This window comes from Amblyomma maculatum, chromosome 6 (assembly GCF_055883805.1).
Source record: "Amblyomma maculatum isolate TAMU_Amacu chromosome 6, ASM5588380v1, whole genome shotgun sequence".
Classification (NCBI taxonomy): Eukaryota; Metazoa; Arthropoda; class Arachnida; order Ixodida; family Ixodidae; genus Amblyomma; species Amblyomma maculatum.
This window is the reverse complement of record NC_139349.1, coordinates 21367157-21388832: the sequence shown is the minus strand read 5'-3', so window position 1 is coordinate 21388832 and position 21676 is coordinate 21367157. Positions and strand designations below refer to the sequence as shown.

Genomic DNA, 21676 nt, shown 5'->3' with positions numbered 1-21676 from the left:
TCTCTCCTCTTTCTCTCTTCCTCCCTTCCGCTCTTTCTCTTTCTTCTTCTCTCCCTTTCTTCTCTCCATCGCCTCCCGTCTTTCTTTCTAGAGAGAGAGACTCTATTATTCCTTTCCCTCTAGAGAGAGTAGATATTGAAAAAATGCCTCTCTCTCTTTCTCTCTCTCGATGATACAGGGGAATTCCAAGGACCGCAGCTGGGCGACCAAAATGCTTTCGCCTTGCTGCATGTAAGGTGACTTAAGCGCTTGCCTGAAAATTTTTTGAGTGCTTCGAGGTATAAGGCAGGCCTCCTGCGCATACAGGGAATATTACGAATACTTATTTAAATTAAGATTCAGACCTAAAATCAGGCAAAAAGTTTATAAAGGGAATTAGTGAAATTTATTTCCTTTTTGTTCCACTCACCACTATTTAAGTATCATGTAGGAAATCTGCGAACAACAAACATGCGTCTTTGTATTAAACGAAAAAAAAAAAAGACTTGTAAATGCCTCCAACAGCTTTTAAATACTCCGTCCCTATTCAAACTACGTTTTGAATGCAGTCATTAAGCGCTAAAAATATATTGGAAAACAAGCTGCAAAGCGGTCCAAGATTCCTTTTTTTTTTTGTTTGTGTGTTTTGAAATTTGTTCTGAAAGGATATAAATAAAAGCAGTAAAACCGGAGGAAACTTAGTTATCTATGGCACATCTGAAACGTTTTCAATATCAGTAGATTCGTTTTTTTCCTGTGAAATTCCTGACAAACGAAATAGACAGGTCACAAAGAGGTACAATATACAGCAAATCTTAACTACCAACTGAAGAAAGCAAACATCGAATAAATCTCTTTAGAAAACTTACATCACACTGCAAATTCGAATTTTTTTTTTTTCATTTTAGAACGGGGCCTGTATACATCGTGCATTTAGTGCTTTAGAAAACATTAACTTAAGAAATGTTAACATGATTCCTGTTCACTGACAACAGTCCTGAACAGCACGTTGAGGTCGTGCGTCTAGGCTTATAATGTGTAAAATTGTTTATCTTAGAGCCACCAATGGTATTCCAAACCTCGTTCAGTTCCTAGCCATTGAACGTTGCTGTTACATTGGCCTTCTCTATGGTGAGACGGGCTTCCAGGCAGATCAAATTATTCGTATGTACACCAAGAACCGCTTTGTGGAATCCTCGCATGCATAGAGTTCGTACACCACCTGTCAGTGACATGCGTTAATGGAGCGTTGCATTGCTGACCGCCCAAGAAAACGTTTCGAGTCGCTAAAAAGGAGCAAGGAACATATTGTCGGACTGTCGCACCAATGGAAAAAGTGTGAGCAACGGCATCCGAAATAAAATGCAGGGCTAAAGCCGCCTCGCCGCAGTGGGTTAAAAGTTAGGACACAAGGCTTACCGATTCCGAGGATGCGGATTCTTTCCCAGCCGCGACAGCCGTGTTTCATTAGAGAGAAACACAAGGCGCTGGTACGCTGCGCGATGTCAGTGCACGTTAAAGAATCCTATGTGGTCAATATTTGCGGAGTCGTTCACTGTGATGTACTTGTCAGCCTGAATCGTTTCGGGACACAAAACACCGCGAATGCAACGCAAAAAAGGCAGAAGATAAGAGCGGATGAAGTATTATATACCAAAAAAAGCAAGTTTTCATTTCATTTCATTTCATTTTATTACCCTCAAGCGCATACGCATTACAGAGGGGAGTGGTACATCATATATGATAGAAAGAATAGAACACTAAATGAACAAAACATAACAAAGGCTAAACGAACAAGGGAATACAGAACAACGAAAACAATCTTACAATAAAGAAAGTTATACAAGCGGAATAAATTGAAAACAATCATAAGCGGTGAGAGAACAGCATTATACAGCGAAAAGAACAACAGCACTGGGAGCAAACAAGCATGAAAAACCAAAAACGGAAATAAGATAATAGTCAGGGGGGAAAAAAGTGTCACGGATCAGCTTCAAGATATTGCATCAGTGGTGAGTGAAATGAATCGTGATCTTGGATTAATGCGATATCGGGCGGAAGGCGATTCCACTCTACTGACGTACGAGGTAGAAAGGAATGAAAAAGGGCATTAGTATTGCAAGTTATGACATTTACTTTGTAAGCATGATCAACGCGGGAGGAGCGATACGATGGCTGCGAAATGAAAGTATGCCTCAATTCGTTATGATGATAAATTTTGTGAAAAAGGCTAAGACGTGAAATTTTCCTTCTAAGCTCGAGAGATGGCAAACATAACGTTAGTTTCATTGAAGTTATGCTGCTAGTGCGACTGTAATTGGAAAGAATGAAACGCGCTGAATTATTTTGAACCATCTCAAGTGAGGATTTCAAGTTCGTGAAACCGATGTACCGCATTAGCGGTACATCGGTGAACTGACGCACCTTATCCCGTAAAAATTGAGTTCTTTGTGTCTGGGATTCCACTGCGCGTGCATTTTCTTTCTCTTATTTCCTTTCGCCTGGTCCGCAATCAAAGCAAAATGAAAGTTACAGCTTGTCCAGTGTCCTATTTCGCCTCAATGTCTGTTTTCTAGATGCATTGACCATTTTCCGAAATGTATTGCACTGCTAATGGCTGCCTGTTTATTACTTTGAGCTTCTGTTTTACAAGGGAAGTGTCAGTAATGTCAGCACTAATCTACCGTAAGCACCGCCGCGGTGGTGCTGTGGTTAAGATGCGCGACTATTGTGCCGGAGTACCCGGGTTCGATCCCGACCGCCAGCGGCTGAATTTCGATGGAGGCGAAACGGAGTGGCGTCCGCGTGCTATGCTATGTCAGCACACGTTAAAGAACCCCAGGTGGCCGAAATTTCCGGATTCCTCCACTACGTCGTCTCTCCTAGCCTGAGCCGCTTTGGGACGGTAAATCCTACAAACCTAACCAAACATAATCTGTCATAAGTCAATAATTAGCAATAACATGCATCCTATTTCTGCAAGCACGTAGCTTATTAGGCATATTAGAAATAGTCAAAAACCAGATTATTGTTTCAATAACGTTCGTAATTTCAGTTCCTCGATAATTTGGCAATGCCCTCATATGTCTGCCTTCTTAGTGTTTTTTTTTTTTTCTCCTTTTCGCGTGTAACCCTTAGGCACGGTTTCAGCTAACTTGCATTACGAGGCACCAACTGACCTACCAGTGAAAGCTTTCAGCAAGCAGCTGCCATTGCTACCTCAGCCGCCGATTGAAGTCGCGGATCTGAATGAAAGACTTGCATCTATGCCTGCTAGAGGATAGTAGCAGCTCGAATTAATGTGAAGCCCAGCTGAAAATTACAGCCTCTTTCTCGGTTTTGCAAGGAGACGTAAGGAATGTTTTGCGTTCAAGTGGATTTTCAAGTGGATTGAAGGGCTGTGTGCGAACACAACTCTAGCTCTACTTTTCACCTTTAATGCATTTTCGTTATCGACAGAAGGTTGTCAGCAGATGTGTCACGCTATCAAGAGTGAGAGTTAAAAACAAATCAATAAACCGTATCTCCACTGGGTATCAAAGCCTTCCTCCCTTGGATCCTCAGCCCAGCGCTTTACCAATTGCGCCACGCCCCGGATCGTGAAACGTTCTTCATAATTCCCCTTGTCTATCGTGAGAATGACAGCGGGATTCCGCGAGTGACAGATACTGCGCCTTTCCTTTCCTGTAAGCGAATTAAAAACACCGGTGAACTTCGATGCGTTCAATGAAATGCAGGTTGTGTTCGACAAGGGGTGCGCGATGTACCGTCACGACAGGTTATGACGTCACCAGGCGATTCATGCATATACGAAGCTCACCCCGCCGGACGTCGGATCCAAGCGTCCTGCCTTTCATTTGCCGCTTTCTCGAATGCCGCACCACGCAGCAAACAGAAGCAGAGAGTCTTGGAGGCGTTAGTAGAGTAGGCATCAGCGGCGTTAAGTTAAATTGGTTCACAGGAAGGGAAAGGCGCAGTAACTGTCACACTTGCTTTGTGGACACCCGAACCGCGCCGTAGGGGAAGGGAGGAAGGTGGGAATGAAAGTGGAAAGAGAGAAAGAGGAGCCGTAGTGGAGGGCTACGGAGTAATTTCGACCACCTGGGGATCTTTAACGTGCGCTGACATCGCACAGCACACGGACGCCACTTCGTTTCGCCTCCATCGAAACGCAGCCGCCGCGGTCGGGTTCGAACCCGGGAACTCCGGCACAGTAGTCGGGCGTCTTACCACTCCACCACCCCGGCGGGGCGCATTAGCGGCGTTTGAAATTGATTTCCAGGATAGAAAAGGCGAAGTATCTGTCACAATTCTCCGCGGACACGTGTACTGATTTAACTGATTTATTTATAGGAAGAGAAAGGCGCGGTAACTGTCTCACTTGTTTTCTGTGGACACCGCAACCGCGCCATAAGGGAAGGGAGGAAGGTGGGAGTGAAAGTGGAAAGAGAGAAAGGGGAGCCGTAGTGGAGGGCTACGGAGTAATTTCGACCACCTGGGGATCTTTAACGTGCGCTGACATCGCACAGCACACGGACGTCTCTTCGCGTACCTCGCCGTAAAGGAAGGGATGAAGGTGGGAGTGAAAAACGAGATGAGGAGAGGCGCCGTAGTTATCCGTAGTAGAGGGCTACGATCCACCGCTTCTATAATGGATTTCTCCTCATCGCACTTTAGTGGTCCAAAGTGCCCTATAGAATTGTGTAGTGTAAAGCTACACTACGCGGGTCAGAGCAAAGTTTCGCTTGAGTGTACGCCGCCCGTTATGCGCATACGCGAGAGCCGCGTGACGAGCCACAAGCTCTACGCCACTCGTTCTTGGCTCTTCTTTTTCTTCTTCGGAGAAATTCTCTTCGGCTCTTGAGTAAATAAAGTGTGTTTTGAAACTTCACGTACATAGATACTACCAACCTTCAAAATATTTCCCTCAATATATCGTAAAAACGCTTAAATAGCTGCGCTAAAATTTTGCATTAGGCTAGTATTGTAATCGTAATTTGAATTTTCTGTTGTCCTTCTTGGTAGTGACATATTTTCTCGGAGCGCACATGGTGAACTGTAGTTTTTTGCGTAAAGCTACACTACGCGAATCAGAGCCCAGTTTCGCATGAGTGTGCTCCTCTCGTTATGCGCATGTGCGAGAACCGTGTGACGACACGAGAGGGGCATGTGCTTCGCCTTCTCGCCACAGCCGGTGTTCGCTCCTCTTCAACGTGTGTGGAGCCGTGTTTACGACAGTTGCGCCCCGCGCTACTGCGCATGCTTTACGCTAAGTATTCCAGACATGCTAAGCCACTGCCATTTTTTTTTTCTATTTGTAATCTGCTGCGGTATTCTATTTCTGGGGAACCAGGCTGTTTAACATAACCAATCATGCCGTTGCAGAAAACCTGTACTTCCCGTTGCTGGTAGCGAATGGCGCCAGTACACCAGAGATGACCCAAGACTACTGCTTCTCCGCCTTGAGAACTTCACAGAAGTGAAAGAAAGCAAATCAAAACTCTGCGAGCTGTGGCGACCCCACCTACTGGTGAAATAAAGTTTGATGTCTTGTGTTTTATTTATTTCTTACAAAAATAAGAGAGGAGTATGAGAAAGCTGCAGAAGTAGCTTAACTGATCTCCGCCGCATACAAGGCACTACACTTCATACATTTGATGGAAATGTAGAAAGAAAGATTCTTAGCTTTAATATTTGCCCATCTGAACAATGTACTTAAAAGTCGTTGTAACTTAAACTGAATTTGCCCCCACTTGAAGTCAGCTGCTAATTCGCTTATTCGGTCACATCTTTTTAGCCTTGATTTAGCTTTGAAGAAGAAACCAGCGTAGCGGCCCCGCCGGGCTGATGCAGTGGTAAGACGCCCGGCTACTGTGCCGGAGTGCCCGAGTTCGAACCCAACCTCAGCGGCTGCGTTTCGATGGAGGCGAAACGAAGAGGCGTTTATGTGCTGTGCGATGTCAGCGCACGTTAAAGATCCCCAGGTGGTCGAAATTGCTCGGTAGCCCTCCACTACGGCTCCTCTTTCTCTCTTTCCACTTTCTCTCCCACCTTCCTCCCTTCCCTTATGGCGCGGTTGAGGCGTCCACATAAAACTAAGTGAGACAGTTACTGCGCCTTTCCCTTCCTAAAAATAAATCAGTATAAATCAATCAACCAGCGCAGCGCATCTACCAAATACGAAACGCAACCACTGGAGGGCTACGGAGTAATTTCGACCACCTGGGGATCTTTAACGTGCGCTGACATCGCACAGCATGGCGTCCGTGTGCTGTGCGATGTCAGCGCACGTTAAAGATCCCCAGGTGGTCGAAATTACTCCGTAGCCCTCCACTACGGCTCCTCTTTCTCTCTTTCCACTTTCATTCCCACCTCCCTCCCTTCCCTTACGGCGCGGTTCGGGTGTCCACAGAGCAAGTGTGACAGTTACTGCGCCTTTCCCTTCCTGTGAACCAATTTATTTATTATAACCACTCAGATTTGCTGTAAATATAAAGATGATTCACCTATTAAGTGATTAGGCGATAAAATAAACGTATACCGGAAACAAATAGAGCGCAATTTGAGGCGGCTTACAACAAGCTTCATTCGGTTGCAGTTTCTTTTCCTTATTTTGACAGCGGCACAAGAACATGTCGTTTCCTCTAATGGCGATAACGCGTCCTTGAAATATATAGACACGCCGGGACAATTTGGAGCGAGCAAACGGGAATATGGCAGATTCATGTTGTACTGATATTTGCGCGCAATATTGCAACAAAGAACAGTCACGGAACGACAAGAATAAAGGATCAACTGTGGAAAAAAAAAAGTGGAATGACAAGAAACCGTTAGATTAAGCAAAGCCAAAGAAACAAAACATATTCAAATACAGATTCATGGCCATATTACGAGCGACATTGCCATCGTCGCTGAGGCTTTTAACAAAGCTTGATGTTACATAGAGGGGAAAAGTGAGGATTCACGTAAGCGAGGACATGCTACTCCTACCTGAGCCTATAGAGCTAATTCAGTTTGTATGCATCAAAAACACATTTGCTTAAGGGCTGTGCCTTTGTGTTAGTGTTCCACCATGTTTGGTTCCGGAGCAAAGAAAAGTAGGAAGCCTTGTTTGATTAAAGTTGTGTAAACTCTGAGTAACCTTTCGTGGTTGAACCCATTGCTTAACCAAATTTAATTTCACGCTTCATTTTTACTCGTAATAATGTATGCTAGTAAATGAAGACGCAAAGTCCAGAAAGCTGCCTCTCGTGTAAGGGGCATTGTACAAATTACATTCTTGCAAAACACTTATTCCCATGCTTCCGACAGAACTTTTGTCTTTATATGTTCTTCTTTTCTGTTGGTTTATTATTTTTTTTTTTTTTGCACAATGTATTCACAGGTATCCTGGTTATCTTTGCCGCTGCTTGCGTTCAGAACCGATGTCTCTAGGCTATCATGGAATGGTCTTTTTTAGAAGTAGAAGACGCTACAAAAACAATGTCAGCCTAACTACAACTACTGTGAAAGAAGGCAAGGTCGAGACAGCAATGGAAGGTATGCCGTGTCTGGCGTTTTTTCTGAAGGCGAACCAAGGCGGGTGCCACAAGCAGCAGCGCGGGATGATGATGACAGTATGTGCAAGTGAAACAAGATCCAAGGAAGGCTCACACTATGTTTGACCATAGTAAATAATAATAACAGGTTTGAAAAAATTTCGAGATTGGACCAATAGGTTCTTATCTCTAGCTTAATTCCATTTAGATGCCTTAGGTGAGAACAGTAATTTTAACCATCTCAAACACAATAAATAAGCAGACCAATACGTCTAGACGCCTGTTGGAGAATGTGCCCTTTCGCGAAAACATAAGCGCGATGCCCTCGAACATAACCTTCGTAATAGCTACGTATGGAAAAAAAATAACCCTTATGTACAGCCCAAACATGCTATTACGCCATCAACGTCACTCCGAGTAGTTCATTGCCATTGGCATGCTAGCGCGCGTCTTTTCAAGGACGCATTCATTTCCCTTTGCTTTTCCAAGAGACGACCAATATCAGTGTACGGGATCGGCGCAGGCTGCAACATAAGACAACGTACAGTTTATAACCTGTTCTTCAATGTCATGCCTCTGAGGTGCAATGATACCAGTGGAGCCGGTGGGTGACTCTAACCATAGATTCCACGGAGGAGGAGTGGCTATTTAAATGACGCCGTCCGCTATGGTCCCTCGGCCATAATACCTTCGCAAGTGCAGTAGACAGAGGAGTATAAGAGATGAGTCCAAGGTGAACTGTTTCTTTTTTTTTTCTATTCGCGCGCAAGAAATGTCGCTCTCCTCGTGCCTCATGGCCCGCTGTTGCGATCTAACAACCGCGTGGTTTGTGATTGGCGCAGTTCTGGTTAGGCTTATTTTCGTTCCTGTTGTCGTTGAATGCGATGGCCCTCCTGTCACTCGAATCGACACCGGGCTTCTTGAGGGGGTGCGCATGGCGATAGGCGACAAGCCGATTGATGCGTACCTAGGAATACCGTACGCAGAACCACCGGTCGGCGAGTTGCGTTTCCAGAGGCCCCGGCCAATCTCGCCCTGGCGAGGAGTGTACAAGGCCACAAGCAAGCCCAAGCCTTGCAGGCAGCTACCATGTCCTCTGGTGCCGAAGATTACGCTGGATTACTCCAACGCGTCCGAGGACTGCCTGTACATCAACGTGTGGAAACCAGCATCGATGTGTTCGCAGCCGGGGAACTCCTCCTGCCATCAGAAGCTTCCCGTGTACGTGTTCATTCATGGCGGGGGATTCCAGTGGGGTGATTCGTCTCTTCTCATCTACGATGCGGCAAACTTCGTTGCGCTCAGCGACGTTATTGTGGTGACATTTAATTACCGCGTGGGAATCAACGGCTTTTTGTCTCTGGATATGTCGGAGATTCCTGGAAACATGGGCCTTTGGGACCAAAACCTGGTGCTCAAGTGGGTACAGCGAAATATTGCAAACTTCGGTGGCGACCCAAATGAAGTCACTCTAGGGGGACAAAGTGCGGGATCAACGTCCGTCGCTCTTCACGCAGTCGCCCCTCACAGTAAAGGCCTGTTCAAAAGAGCCATACTGCAAAGCGGGGCTCCATTGTCCATGATTGCCACGATATACTTCAGGGGTGACGGAAAGTTCATAAATACAGCCGCTGCTTTGGGATGCTATAAGCCGAAGATGACAGTGAAGGAGCAGCTTGTAGAGTCAATATCGTGCCTACGTCGTATAAACGCGTCTTTCATTATGGACACTGTAGGTAAATTTAACTTCGTCGAACGAATGTACGCGCCATTGGACAAGGACGAATTCCTGCCGTTCTCAGTCCTGACGCCGGAAACGTGGCAGAAAATAAATGTCCGAGAAGTGCTTCTGGGAACAACCCTCAACGAGGCCACGATGTTCTTGGGTATCTTGCAAGAGGCATTTCGGCCTGTCATGGGAATGTTGGAGACTCAGTACCGTATGCTAAGTATTATTATTTTGGCACAGACCGTGGGCATTCCCGTCTCCCGCTCGAAGGACATCGTACGAGCATACTTTGGCGACGACACTGTAGAGCACAGTTTAGAACAGGTGCACCTCATCATGACCAGGATGGTGGGAGACGCAGTGTTCGACTGCCCAGCGCAACTATTTGCAGACAGTTCTTCGCGACAGGGGATCAAGACCTACAGGTACCTCTTCGGTTACCGGCCGACACATAGCATGTACGACGATTGGATGGGAGTGACTCACGGTGAAGACATTTTGTACACAATGGGATCGTTGCCATTCATAAGAGACAAGAGCCGTTACACCGAATCGATGAGCAAAGAGGTCGAAGCGCTTCTGGCCACCAAGAACTACACAGCTGACGAAGAGCAGTTCATGAGAGAAGTCGTCGCTGTTTGGGCCTCCTTTATTAAAACTGGGTAAGTGAACCTGTCGATATAGGAATATATATATATATATATATATATATATATATATATATATATATATATATATATATATATATATATATATATATATATATATATATATATATATATATATATATATATATATATATATATATATATATATATATATATATATATATATATATTTAACATTAAAACACATTATAGACTTGCCAACGAACATTTTCAGTTTTGCATCAGTAAAATCAAGCGCTGGGCTTAAGACAGAAGATGGCGTAGCTTTGCAGAAACCGCTGAATCTTCATTTAGCCGAGTAAAGTATTTGTACGTTCAAAATGTTCACACAAAAAGAAGCAATAAAAATGTCACCTGAGTCTTTATGCGTGAAACTTCTAACAGGTTTTCGGGACATAACAAATAACATTTTAGTAACAAAACCGAAACGCCAGACCTAAGATTCAGTAAATGCTTCGCTTCTAGTTTTCTGGCGTGAGCGATTTCCCGAACCTACAGTCGAGCATAAGCAACTAAACAAAATATAGTAATGTAGCATATCTGGAACACCTACATTATAGACAATACTGAGCTCCAGAAGCTGCCAAAGGATATAATTGCCCGAAAGATATTTTTGCATTAAAACTTCATCACGAAATAATAATGAATTCAACAAAAAAAGGTTCACTTGAGAAGCTGAAAATATTATGCTGAGGCTTCATTTGTCAGTGTTCATCACAGCACATGTCTCACTGTTGTGTTTGTATGGCAGCTGCCCCAATTCGCAATGAAACAAAAAAAGACGGACATTTACTACGCAAAAAAAAAAATAAAAAAAGGCCCGATAAATGACAATCGGGCTATGGTTGCCTACAGAATTATATTGAAGAACTTGAATACGACATCCTGATGTCGCCGCCCAGATTTGTCATTTCGACGTAATTCCTAAATTGGCTTCATTTGTCAGCGCTCTGCCACTCACGTGACAGTACCTAGTTACCTACACGCATCTGAAGTAGCGGCCGCCCGAGAGTGCGCCCATGCAATTAAAGGCAGACCTATTGCGTTTCTACATAAATTCTCTGTACTGCTTGATTATGCATTCTTCATAAACTGAACACACCGTACAGAACATATTTAATGAGTCCGCGTTCGCGCGTTAAGTATGCAGTTAACGTGCAGATTGTTACGAGCAGGTCTGATTTAAACGTTTTAAGAATGTTTCAGTCTCCGGAGTTTATTTTGTATCAGATATATTAATGCCCGGAAGCAAGAAATAATCACGACCACTTCCCTTATTTTTGTGAACAGGAAACCAGTGACACCGAAGCCTGGTGCTCAGTGGAGAGAGTACGGTGCAAGAAACCGCCATCCTGTTCTTCTTTTGAAACCACGCAATTACACGACGGTCGATGACGACAAGAGAAAGCGTTGCGTTTTGTGGACCTCCATATTGTACAGAGAGTAAGTACATTGCCCAAGTTGTTATGCTACAACGCAAGACGAGTCCTTGTAGCAGCACATTATGCATAGTAAGGCGGCTACACTAGTAAACAGATAACCTCGCGTTATCGCTAAATCTAAGCTCTGAAATGTCAAGAAATGCGATTGCTCTTCTCGCTGCTGTCCTCAGCTAATTTTTCTTTTAGTATCGAACAACTATGCATATGCTACTTGACGTTTAGTTGCAGAATTGTGGAACGTAATACGTTATGGTCTCACCTGTTCGCGGTAATGAAGAGATGCTTGTCGGTATGATAACCACTATGCTAATCCCAGCAGCAGCTTACAACTCACTTTGGCTGCCAATGCAAACTACACAGGTTTTCACCCTTTCTTATGTTGAGGTGGAGGTAGCAACATTAGAAATGCTTGTACTAGATAAAACTAGACCTATAACAAAGCCTCCATAAGCTGCAACCACATTGAGCAATGAATCCGCAGAGTATTTTAAAAGGACAACCAACTGAATGATGTTATTGCTTGCCAACGGGTGAATGTGGAGTACTAAATTACGGTGGGTGGCATAAAAATCGACACCGTGTTTTTCAGAGTTAATCGTTTGTGCAGCTAATGACGTAAGCCTCATTGACGATGGCCATCAACAATCACGGGGTCACAATCTGGTCAGTGACAAAAACAGCGATAAGCGCTCTGGGATGAGCACAAGATAGAGCGGAAACGTAAAAGAATGTGGGGCGAATTTTCCCACGTCAAGCTGAGTGATAGGCTTTCCACGGTTTGGTGGTCTGTCGGGGTCCATGTCCCCCCATATCGAGCAGTGTAAATATTTCATGAGTGTAGCTGTGCCTAAGTTTTCACTGGGAGTGTAGGAGTGCTCGATAGCGTGTTACCTATGATCATGTAATCTAGGTCCTCCTATCCTATCTGAAAGAACAGGTGCCTTCTCAAAGGGGGGGGGGGGGGGGGGAAGGGGGGGGGGGGGGGGCAAACAGCCCAAAGCATTTATCAATGCCAGTGTATTGCTCATAGCATTTTAAACGCTAGCAAGCTCTCTATACATTCTTATTACATATTTGTGCTGATATTAGTTATTGAAATTCGCAATCCCTGGGGGCGCGATTAGTTGTCGGCGAAGCAAGACATTTCTTGTGACGTCCCACGAGCTTAAACACTAGCTTTTGGTACATTCTTCCGTCTCATGGGGAACTCAAGTAAAACTTTGCGCTTGGCGAGTTGGTGTAGGATAGAGACGCGTCAACTAAAAAAAAAAGCAAGAAAATAATTTGCACAGGCGCTTACTGCGACTGATTCTTTATTGAAGTAGCACTTAGTTATATAAGTACGGCGTGACATTGTTAACCAGAGGCAGTAAACATCGCGGTGTAGAGGACTATAAAATTGATAAGAATAACGTGGGAATCGATGAGATAACAAAAACGAAGATGACCTAGATAAAAATGGGTAGTGCTAGACAGAGGAAGTAAGCTTCAAATAGTGTGGAGGGCCTTAAAAGCGATGAAATACATGCATGAGGAGAAAAAACCAAAACCAATCAGTAAGCGCCTGTTCCTGTCACTTCCTTGTCTTTGTCTGTATTGGCGATCCTCTATTTTTTACTCATGTGGAACGCTGCGAAAGACGTGATTTCTACAACAATAAACCTAATTCGCAAGCTAAGAACGAGACAACTCAATGATTTTTTTTTTCGGCAGCACAAGCAGCTTAACTCTTGCCCGTATGCATAATAGCCTCTCTTGGCACGTTTCTTTAGAATTTTTCTGCATTCCTTATCTATGTTTTATTTGCTTTTTTCTGTTTTTAAACCATACATGGTATAAACGGAATTGTTTCATCTCTTTTCCTATAATAGAAGTTATCGAAGCAATACATGAAGTTTCAGCACGTATACCGCCTCCTCCCACCTAGTTTGTCCATGCGTCACGTGGCTCATTAGGATGGAAACTACACCCTAAAGCATTTTCTTTTACCAAGGCATTTTGACGTTTTATTCCATCACTAACATTTTTTACACCTTGCTGTCCCTACAGCTTTCTCTTTCTGGCGACTATCAGAAAAACGATATATAAGGAATTTTCACAAATGACATGAACGATTCTAAACCAAAGAGCACGACCACGATAACTGGAAGCAGATAATTGCTTAAAGCTCATCCTTTGGTATTAATAAAAGAATTTTTTCAGGACTCATCCTTTGGTATTAATAAAAGAATTTTTCCAGGAAATTTAGTAGTTAGCCAGATCGAATAGTGTAAACAGGTTCGGAATTCCACTTTGATGGAATTCGTGAATCTGACGAAAATGCAACTAAGAGCGAGAGAGTCCTAAATCATTTCGCTGTTATATTATGCGTCATTCATAGACGATTCATCTGAGCGTGTGTTGAACGGTGACACAATAATCACTACTATCATTCTTTTCCATGATGCGTCTATTAAAAGGAAATTAAATGCAGTTACGTATAAAAACGCTTTCTGAACAACCTATTAAGCACTTGATGGTCTTGAGTACACCGAAGCACTTGATAGAACAACTGTGTCAGTGTGCCTTGCCAATTCAACGTGTAACTAAATTGGAAGTTTGATTGCCTTATGGGGCTTAACGTGCCAAAGCGACTCAGGCAATGAGAGAAGCAGCAGTGGAGGATTCCGGAATTTCGACCACTTGGGGTTCCTTAATGTGCGCTGCCATTGCCCAGCGCACTGTAAATTGGAAGTCCGAGAAGCACTAAATATGCTTGTAGGCACTTGATGTGAAATGGGAATTGCATTTTTTGCTTTTTTTTTTTTTTTTACAGCGAAAACAAGTCTACGAGACCAGACACGGCAGTGACGAATACGAAGTCACCGAAACAAACCAGTCGCAAGTCTGTATCAAAATCAAAGCTTTCTTTCTCTCCTAAAGTCCAAAAAATATCATCCGGCACAGTCAGGCTGCCGTTGACAGGCTTGATCTACGCTGCGATAGCCACTACCCTTCTCATGCGCTGAATTCTACACTAGTCAGCGGTTACGTCGCTACCAGTCACACGAAGCAGCGGAGATTTCATTTCAGCTAAGTCGTCTTCTTAATTACGACAAGTCTGCAATCTCCCCCGAAGTGCCCAAGCTGTAATTAAAAAAAAAGGATTCAGTCTCTTCCCTACACGCACACACTCACAGATGCATAAAAATTAGTGAGAAGACGAGTCCTTGAGAAGCAGGGAAAGTTAATAGTTACATTTATCGTTATTTGCCCACCTTTTGGAGGCGTGTCAAGAATATTAATTATGCGCCTTGTCTGCATCAGGTCAAACACAAGGTGGCGATATTCCCGAAAAGGTAACATTGTATCAATGCATGTTTCCATTTCTTTCAAATGGCGTACGATCCCTGAAACCTGTGGAACAGCACACAACCATGAAAGCTACGGCTTTCGTCATCTAATTATTCGGACCGATTAGGAAAGAGCCTACGCACGGACAAAAAGCACCACTGGTGGTGCCTGTGTCGCACTATCCTTCACCAAAGGGCCGGTTGGACAAAGCCAGAGAATAGCCTGATGCGTGATCATTTGAGGTACGCTCTGGCGCGAACTCTGCGGCATCAACACCTAAATACCTGACACAAGTTACGGCATAGGCAACATCACGTGGATTTACAACCGCTAATGGACAACGGTATAGCAACTCGCGCAGGGCCATCGAGGGAATAATATCCCACCTGGAAGAAAGGAGCACCGCGAAATGCGGGATGTGTAGTCAACATTTCTATTCGATATACTTTCGTCCAGAGTATCAAAAATAGGTATCATCATTTACGGCTTTCTCTGTTCAAAAATTAGCATCGTGAACAAAATATGAACTACAAGGCATTTTTAAAGGAGTTATGCTGCTTTGACTTCTTTGATCGGTCTAATTTTTCCGCTATTGAATTTTTATTAGAACGTAAGCTCTACTGCTTTCATGTACAACCTCAAGTTCATCCAAGCATTATTGTCTTCATCGCCGTGCCCAAAGATGAGAGCACTATCCTTTCGACGCAACCGACCAAGCCTCGTGTACAACGGCAACACAATCCTGCGCTGTGCAGCAAACATCCATGACTTCATTAAGTTCCCACTTCAAAACTCTCCTGCTGTGAAGTGAACACCATCGTCTCCATAATTTTCATCTTCGCCGCTCCTTCATTTCACCTAGGTAAATACGCCACACACATACGCCATCGCGATAAGACAGAGACCGCAGCCGTGCGGGATAAGCTGCCGAGACCATTCAACAACGGGAAGCCAGACTAGCCCGTTGCCTAGAAACTTACAAGGTGCGGAAGGAACCCAAGATCGAAGCGGTAGCAGCGACTACGGCTGATGGCTTACGTTCGCAAAGCTCGATTCAAGGAATGATGAACCTCTAAATCTTTTTTAATAATGTACCAACAAGAAGTCATATTTCGAACTTGCACCAGTAAGCAAACTTGGCAAGGTACCTTTGAATGCACTAAAAGATACATCTGGAAGTTTCCTCGTGATCTTCGAGGTTGAAACTATGAATGTTCCTCCTAATTACTAATGTTCCTCATAAAAGAGATGGTACTAACGACCTGTTCCTCTCTAGTTCAGTGGCTTATACTCATTAAAATTGTGTTCAGTTACTCAGCGTCACAAAAAATCCTGCATTTAGCACAAATGCGATCATTTCAACAAAATAAAACATGAAAATTATCTTGTTTTAGGCCTCGTTTTATCCAAGCCCTACTTTAATGCACGAAGAACGTCAACTGTATGGCTTCTGGGCTGCTTTTTCTGCGTTGTGAGTTTTGCCAGCGGAGCTGGACAAAGTGCGGTAACAGTTAAGACTCAAAATGAAAATTGTATGCCAAAACACGATACCCCTACTTTTTATCAGACCAACTTCCTTTTAGATTAGAAACTGTTTATTGTTGTGCCTTCATAAAAATATAGGCTTCCTACGACACTTGGTAATTTGGCCCGTACATATGTGTAAAAGATATTTTGTGTGAAGACTAGCATGAAGCGTTTTCTCTCACTTGATTTTATCGCACTTATTTCTATGCACGAGAATCTAGATTCATGTTAAAAATTGCCTCAACACTGACAATAAACCACTTTTGATCGGCAATGACGCGCCAATAACTTCCATGGAGTAATTTTAGGTCCGTTTTATTGCTCACGGTATGGCCATGACAACCCCGCATTAAGGACGCCAAGGTAAGAGGTCGTGATGGGAGCTGAGGCAGAAAGATGCACTTACTAATTTTACATAAGAGCACATGATGTTACAGGTCTAGGCTCAAACAGACTATCCAAAGCTAGGGATAGCAGGGCCCGGAAAAAAACGCCGAAAATTATCGAACAAAACTCCTTTTCCAGTTTTCTTTTCTAAGAAGTGGAAGACAGCAATAAAGATATGACGGATTCTTCAATTGTGTAAATGCAGTATTGAATAAATATTTCACAGATCGTTTCATATTTAAATAATTCCTATATCCGGAAACATAAAAAAAAAGACTTGAAAATCGCACCAAATTGATTGTGCTTCATTTCCAAAATTATTTGAGGTAGAGCCTTTAAGTGGTTTTCATCTGCGCTACCAAAAATGATTAATTTAAATTTGCTGCGCAGTTGTATTCTACATCAGAATGCGGCTGTATATGTAGGGAAAATGTTTAAAATCGTTTTTGTATCAGGTGATGTTCCGTCGCTGACGCACATCTATTGTATTTAAAGTTGCCTCCTCAAGACAAAAAAATGCCTGTAAAGTATATACGGCTTATACAAAATTACAAAAATGTATTTTACGCATTTCTAGAGAAAAAAATAATCCGCTAAAGACCAAGCCTGGTGATGACAAAGTATCTAAGCGTGATTAGATCAGGGTATACTTTCTTCTATCCGCATGAGCACATATATATTACGTGAAAGTTTTTTCTATAAATTAATTTATAATTCTTCAACTTCTCAATTGTGTTATCTAATTATTATTATTATTATTATTATTATTATTATTATTATTATTATTATTATTATTATTATTATTATTATTATTATTATTATTATTATTATTATTATTATTGTTATTGTTATTATTATTATTATTATTATTATTATTATTATTATTATTATTATTATTATTATTATTATTATTTTTATTATTGTTGTAAGCACTGTGAGTGACCTTCATCTTCATCTCAGCGTAATCATCATCGGTCATCGGGTCGTGCGAAGAAGACGAAGTGTTGCTAAGCTGTGGCTAGTCGGTAGCTGCTGCTTCGGCCTACCTGAAGTAAAAAGGTGAATTTGCTGGTGCGTTCTTCTGCCTCACAAGTGGTGGAGGTGCCTCCTGATCCCAGCGTCCTCAACGCGGCACCCCCTGGAGCTCCGTTCCGGTCGTGTTCTTGGCGGCACATCAACCGCCATGGCGCAGTCACATCCCACTGCTCTCACCGTTCCGGCGCCTGTAGCTACCGATGGGCATCCCACGGCTGCCCATGCCACCTCTGCACCACTGACGTCCCAAGGTGCACTTGCTCAGCACCATTTGACCCACCCAACTTGGTCAGTTACCTCACGTCAGCGCGACCCTCCGGTTTTCGCCGGTCTCCGCGGTGACGACGTCGAAGACTGGCTACAACAGTACGATCGGGTGAGCGCTTTTAACGGTTGGGACGCTTCTATGAAGCTACTCAACGTCTCATTCTACCTGAGTGACGTGGCTAAGACGTGGTTCCTCAACCATGAGGACGCCATTCCTGACTGGCCTCAATTCACGACACAGATCCGCCAGATATTTGGAACTGTTGGTGCTGGTCCGGCCTCTTTTCAAAAGAAGCTAGAGACCCGTGTGCAGCTTCCAGGAGAGACATACACATCCTACATTGAGGACGTACTCGCCCTTTGCCGGCGAGTTAACAATGGCATGGTCGAGGCTGAACGTGTCGGACATATTTTAAAAGGAATTGGCTCTTTTGCCTACGCAGCTCTAGCTGCCCAAAATCCCGTCACGGTGGCAGACATTCGTGCCACTTGCCAGCGACTTGACTATCTACAGTCGCGCCGCCTCAACAACACCTGGGATCCGAGCCAAATTCCCGAAACTGATCTGCGCACCATCATACGATCTATAATACGGGAAGAGCTCCACAATGATATTTCGTCGGTTCCTGCCTTCTCACGCCCACCTGCTCAATCTACTGGGTTGCGTGGCATTATCAAGGAGGAGCTTACTTCACTCAATCGTCCCATGGCTACAGAACCACCAGCCCCTCCCTACGTTCCGACGTATGCTGAAGTCACTGCGGCTCCTCCTCCTTGTCCTCCTGTCCATCACGCGCCTGTCCCACCCAGCCTCGCCGCCCTGTCCCCGCGACCACCGGTGTATGGTAATTGGCGGCCTCTCCCACCTCGTCCAGTATGTTTCTACTGCGGAATCCGCGGCCATGTAACACGCGTTTGTCGCCGACGACTGCGAGATGAGCGTGCGAGCTATGGGTACGTTCGACGTGACGACGCCTACCAGCTTCCTCCTCGCCAGTACTACACCGATAATGACCTCCGTCCCTCTTCCTCCCCGTCGACTTCTCCTGACCGGTCTAGGACAGCACGGCCATCGCGTCGTCGCTCCCCGTCACCCTTTCGCCGGACTTCGTCGCCCCTTCGCCCTCCATCTTCAGCTTCTGCCCGCCAAACGGAAAACTAACCTGTGCAGTTTCCGGAGGTAAAACTGCACCGCCTGTCGTCGCTCCAATTCCTCCTCTGCTCCCATCAAACATGTTGACTGTATTCCTTGAGGGACATGAACTGGAAGCTTTAATTGATACCGGCGCCGCTATTTCTATTATGAAACTTGACTTGTGTTTAAAACTGCGAAAAGTGCGCACACCTTATACCGGTCCTCCTTTACGTGCTGCAAATGGACAGAATATTAACCCTTGTGGAGCGTGTACAGCCCGAGTCACCATTGATGGCATCTTGCACTTCATTGAGTTTGCTGTCCTATCCTCCTGTGTCCATCAACTCATCTTCGGCTGGGATTTCCTCCAAAACGCCTCAGCAGTCATTACGTGTTCCCCTCCCACTATTGAAGTCACTGAATGCAACATTCTTGCCGATAGAGAACCACTTTCTTCCCGTGTAGTTATGCTTGCCGATCACGTCCTCTATCCGGGCAACGAAGATATTCTATCTGTGACTTCTGACGCCGTCACCGATGGCGACGTCCTGATTACACCCAGCCCTCGTCTCCTGTCAAGAGGTATTATCATCATCGTGTCCCTTCTTCGCTTCTCCAGAGGTTCTTCTCTTCTCGCCGCATTCAACACCACATCAGAGCCCATTCTTCTGCGACGCGACTCTACTGTTGCATCAATTGCTTCCGCCCAGCCTGTCACACTTCTTCCCATTTCCACCGCCGATCGCTCTGATTCATCCCCTGCCTCGCTCAGTGCAGCACTTCGCCACACGATCAGCACCGACCTGACAACAGACCAGACAGACGCATTGCTCGCTGTATTGAACAAGCACGCAGACTCGTTCGACGTCAATTCCGGCACACTGGGTCAAACCGCTGCAGCAACGCATCGCATACTCACCGACGGATCAAGCATAGTTAGACGCCGGCCTTATCGTGTTTCTCCAACCGAGCGCAAAGTTATTCAGGAAAATGTTGCTGACATGCTTGCACGCAACATCATACGCCCATCGTCTAGTTCCTGGTCATCGCCTGTTGTGCTAGTGCAAAAAAAAGACGGTTCGGTTCGTTTTTGTGTAGATTACCGTGCTCTAAACAGAATAACTCGTAAGGATGTGTATCCCCTCCCTCGAATTGACGACGCCCTCGATTGTTTGCAAGGTGCCCAATTTTTCTCCAGCCTTGACTTAAGATCAGGCTACTGGCAGATCCCCATGAATGAAGATGATAAAGAGAAGACCGCCTTTGCAACACCGGACGGTTTATACGAATTCAATGTAATGCCTTTTGGACTCTGCAACGCTCCTGCTACATTCGAGCGTATGATTGACACAGTTCTCCGCGGCCTCAAATGGAAAACATGTCTCTGTTACTTAGATGACATCGTCATTTTTTCTTCGTCATTTCCTGATCACCTTACTCGTCTCGATGAAGTTTTGACAGCACTTTCCAGCGCTGGCCTACAGCTAAACACGAAGAAATGCCGTTTTGCATCAAAATCCATTAAAGTTCTTGGCCATCTCGTAAGCAGCGAAGGAATTAAGCCTGACCCTGAAAAAATCGCTGCTGCGCTGCACTTTCCCCGTCCAACTCGGGTCAAAGATCTCCGCAGTTTCCTCGGCTTGGCATCATACTTCCGCAGATTCATCCGCAATTTCGCCTCTATTGCCTCACCTTTACATGCGCTTCTTCACAACGACACGCCTTTCATCTGGTCTCCTGCTTGCGAAGAAGCATTTGAAACTCTGAAGCGTGCTCTGACTTCGGGTCCCGTCCTCTGCCATTTTGATGATAAAGCACCGACAATTTTGCACACCGACGCCAGTAGCCATGGCATTGGCGCTGTCCTTCTGCAACGCCAAAACACCTCTACAGAAAATGTTGTTGCCTATGCGAGCCGAACTCTGACTTCTGCGGAACAAAACTACACTATTACCGAACAAGAATGTCTCGCCGTCGTCTGGGCTGTTCAGAAGTTTCGTCCTTACCTGTACGGCCGTCACTTCACAGTCGTCACTGACCACCACGCCCTATGCTGGTTATCCACTTTGAAAAATCTGTCCGGTCGTCTCGGGCGGTGGATCCTCCGCCTTCAAGAGTACGACTTTACTGTCACTTACAAATCGGGCAAGAAGCACAAGGACGCCGACGCTCTCTCTCGTTGCCCTATTGCTTTGCCGTCGCAACCCATGTCCTCGCATTCCTCTCCTGTCCCAACGGAGTCAAGCCATTTAAACCCTACAGTTATGCAGTCTTTGAGCGCCGCCTCTATTGCTCCCATGCCAGATATACACTGCAATCTTGCTCACCACCAGAGTGCTGACCCTTACTGTCAAAAGCTGATTGATAGTCTCAGCGGTGTTATTAGACCTCCAAATGCCCGTCTCCGTCGTCGGCTCAAAAATTTCAAGTTACAGGATGGCACATTATTTTGGCACAACTACAGCCCACTGGGCCACACATGGGTTCCCGTAATTCCTTCTTCCCTGCGTCCTCAAGTTCTACAAGCCTTTCACGACGACCCCACCGCAGGTCACCTTGGGTACCACAAAACCTACGACCGCATCAAACGTCGTTTCTTCTGGCCTCACACCTGCATCGCCTGTTCGCGATCGTCG

At 44.8% G+C, this 21676-nt stretch overlaps 3 protein-coding genes across 4 annotated transcripts in view; 2 read left to right on the top strand and 1 right to left on the bottom strand.

Moving 5' to 3' along the window:
* The window catches only part of LOC146185230 (acetylcholinesterase-1-like), an 11404-nt gene extending 5886 nt beyond the window's left edge, over positions 1 to 5518 (top strand). The window contains exon 2 of the mRNA XM_084605798.1: positions 5365 to 5518. Within this exon, the coding sequence (XP_084461924.1) occupies positions 5365 to 5518 (154 nt within the window). The remainder of the gene's footprint in view (positions 1 to 5364) is intronic.
* Positions 1 to 21676, bottom strand: part of LOC146185226 (acetylcholinesterase-like) — a 332565-nt gene that overhangs the window by 242285 nt on the left and 68604 nt on the right. The gene's annotated exons all lie outside the window — the stretch shown is intronic.
* On the top strand, positions 8290 to 9912 carry LOC146185229 (acetylcholinesterase-like). Its single transcript, XM_084605797.1, has one exon. The coding sequence runs from the start codon at positions 8290 to 8292 to the stop codon at positions 9910 to 9912; it is 1623 nt and encodes a 540-aa protein (XP_084461923.1).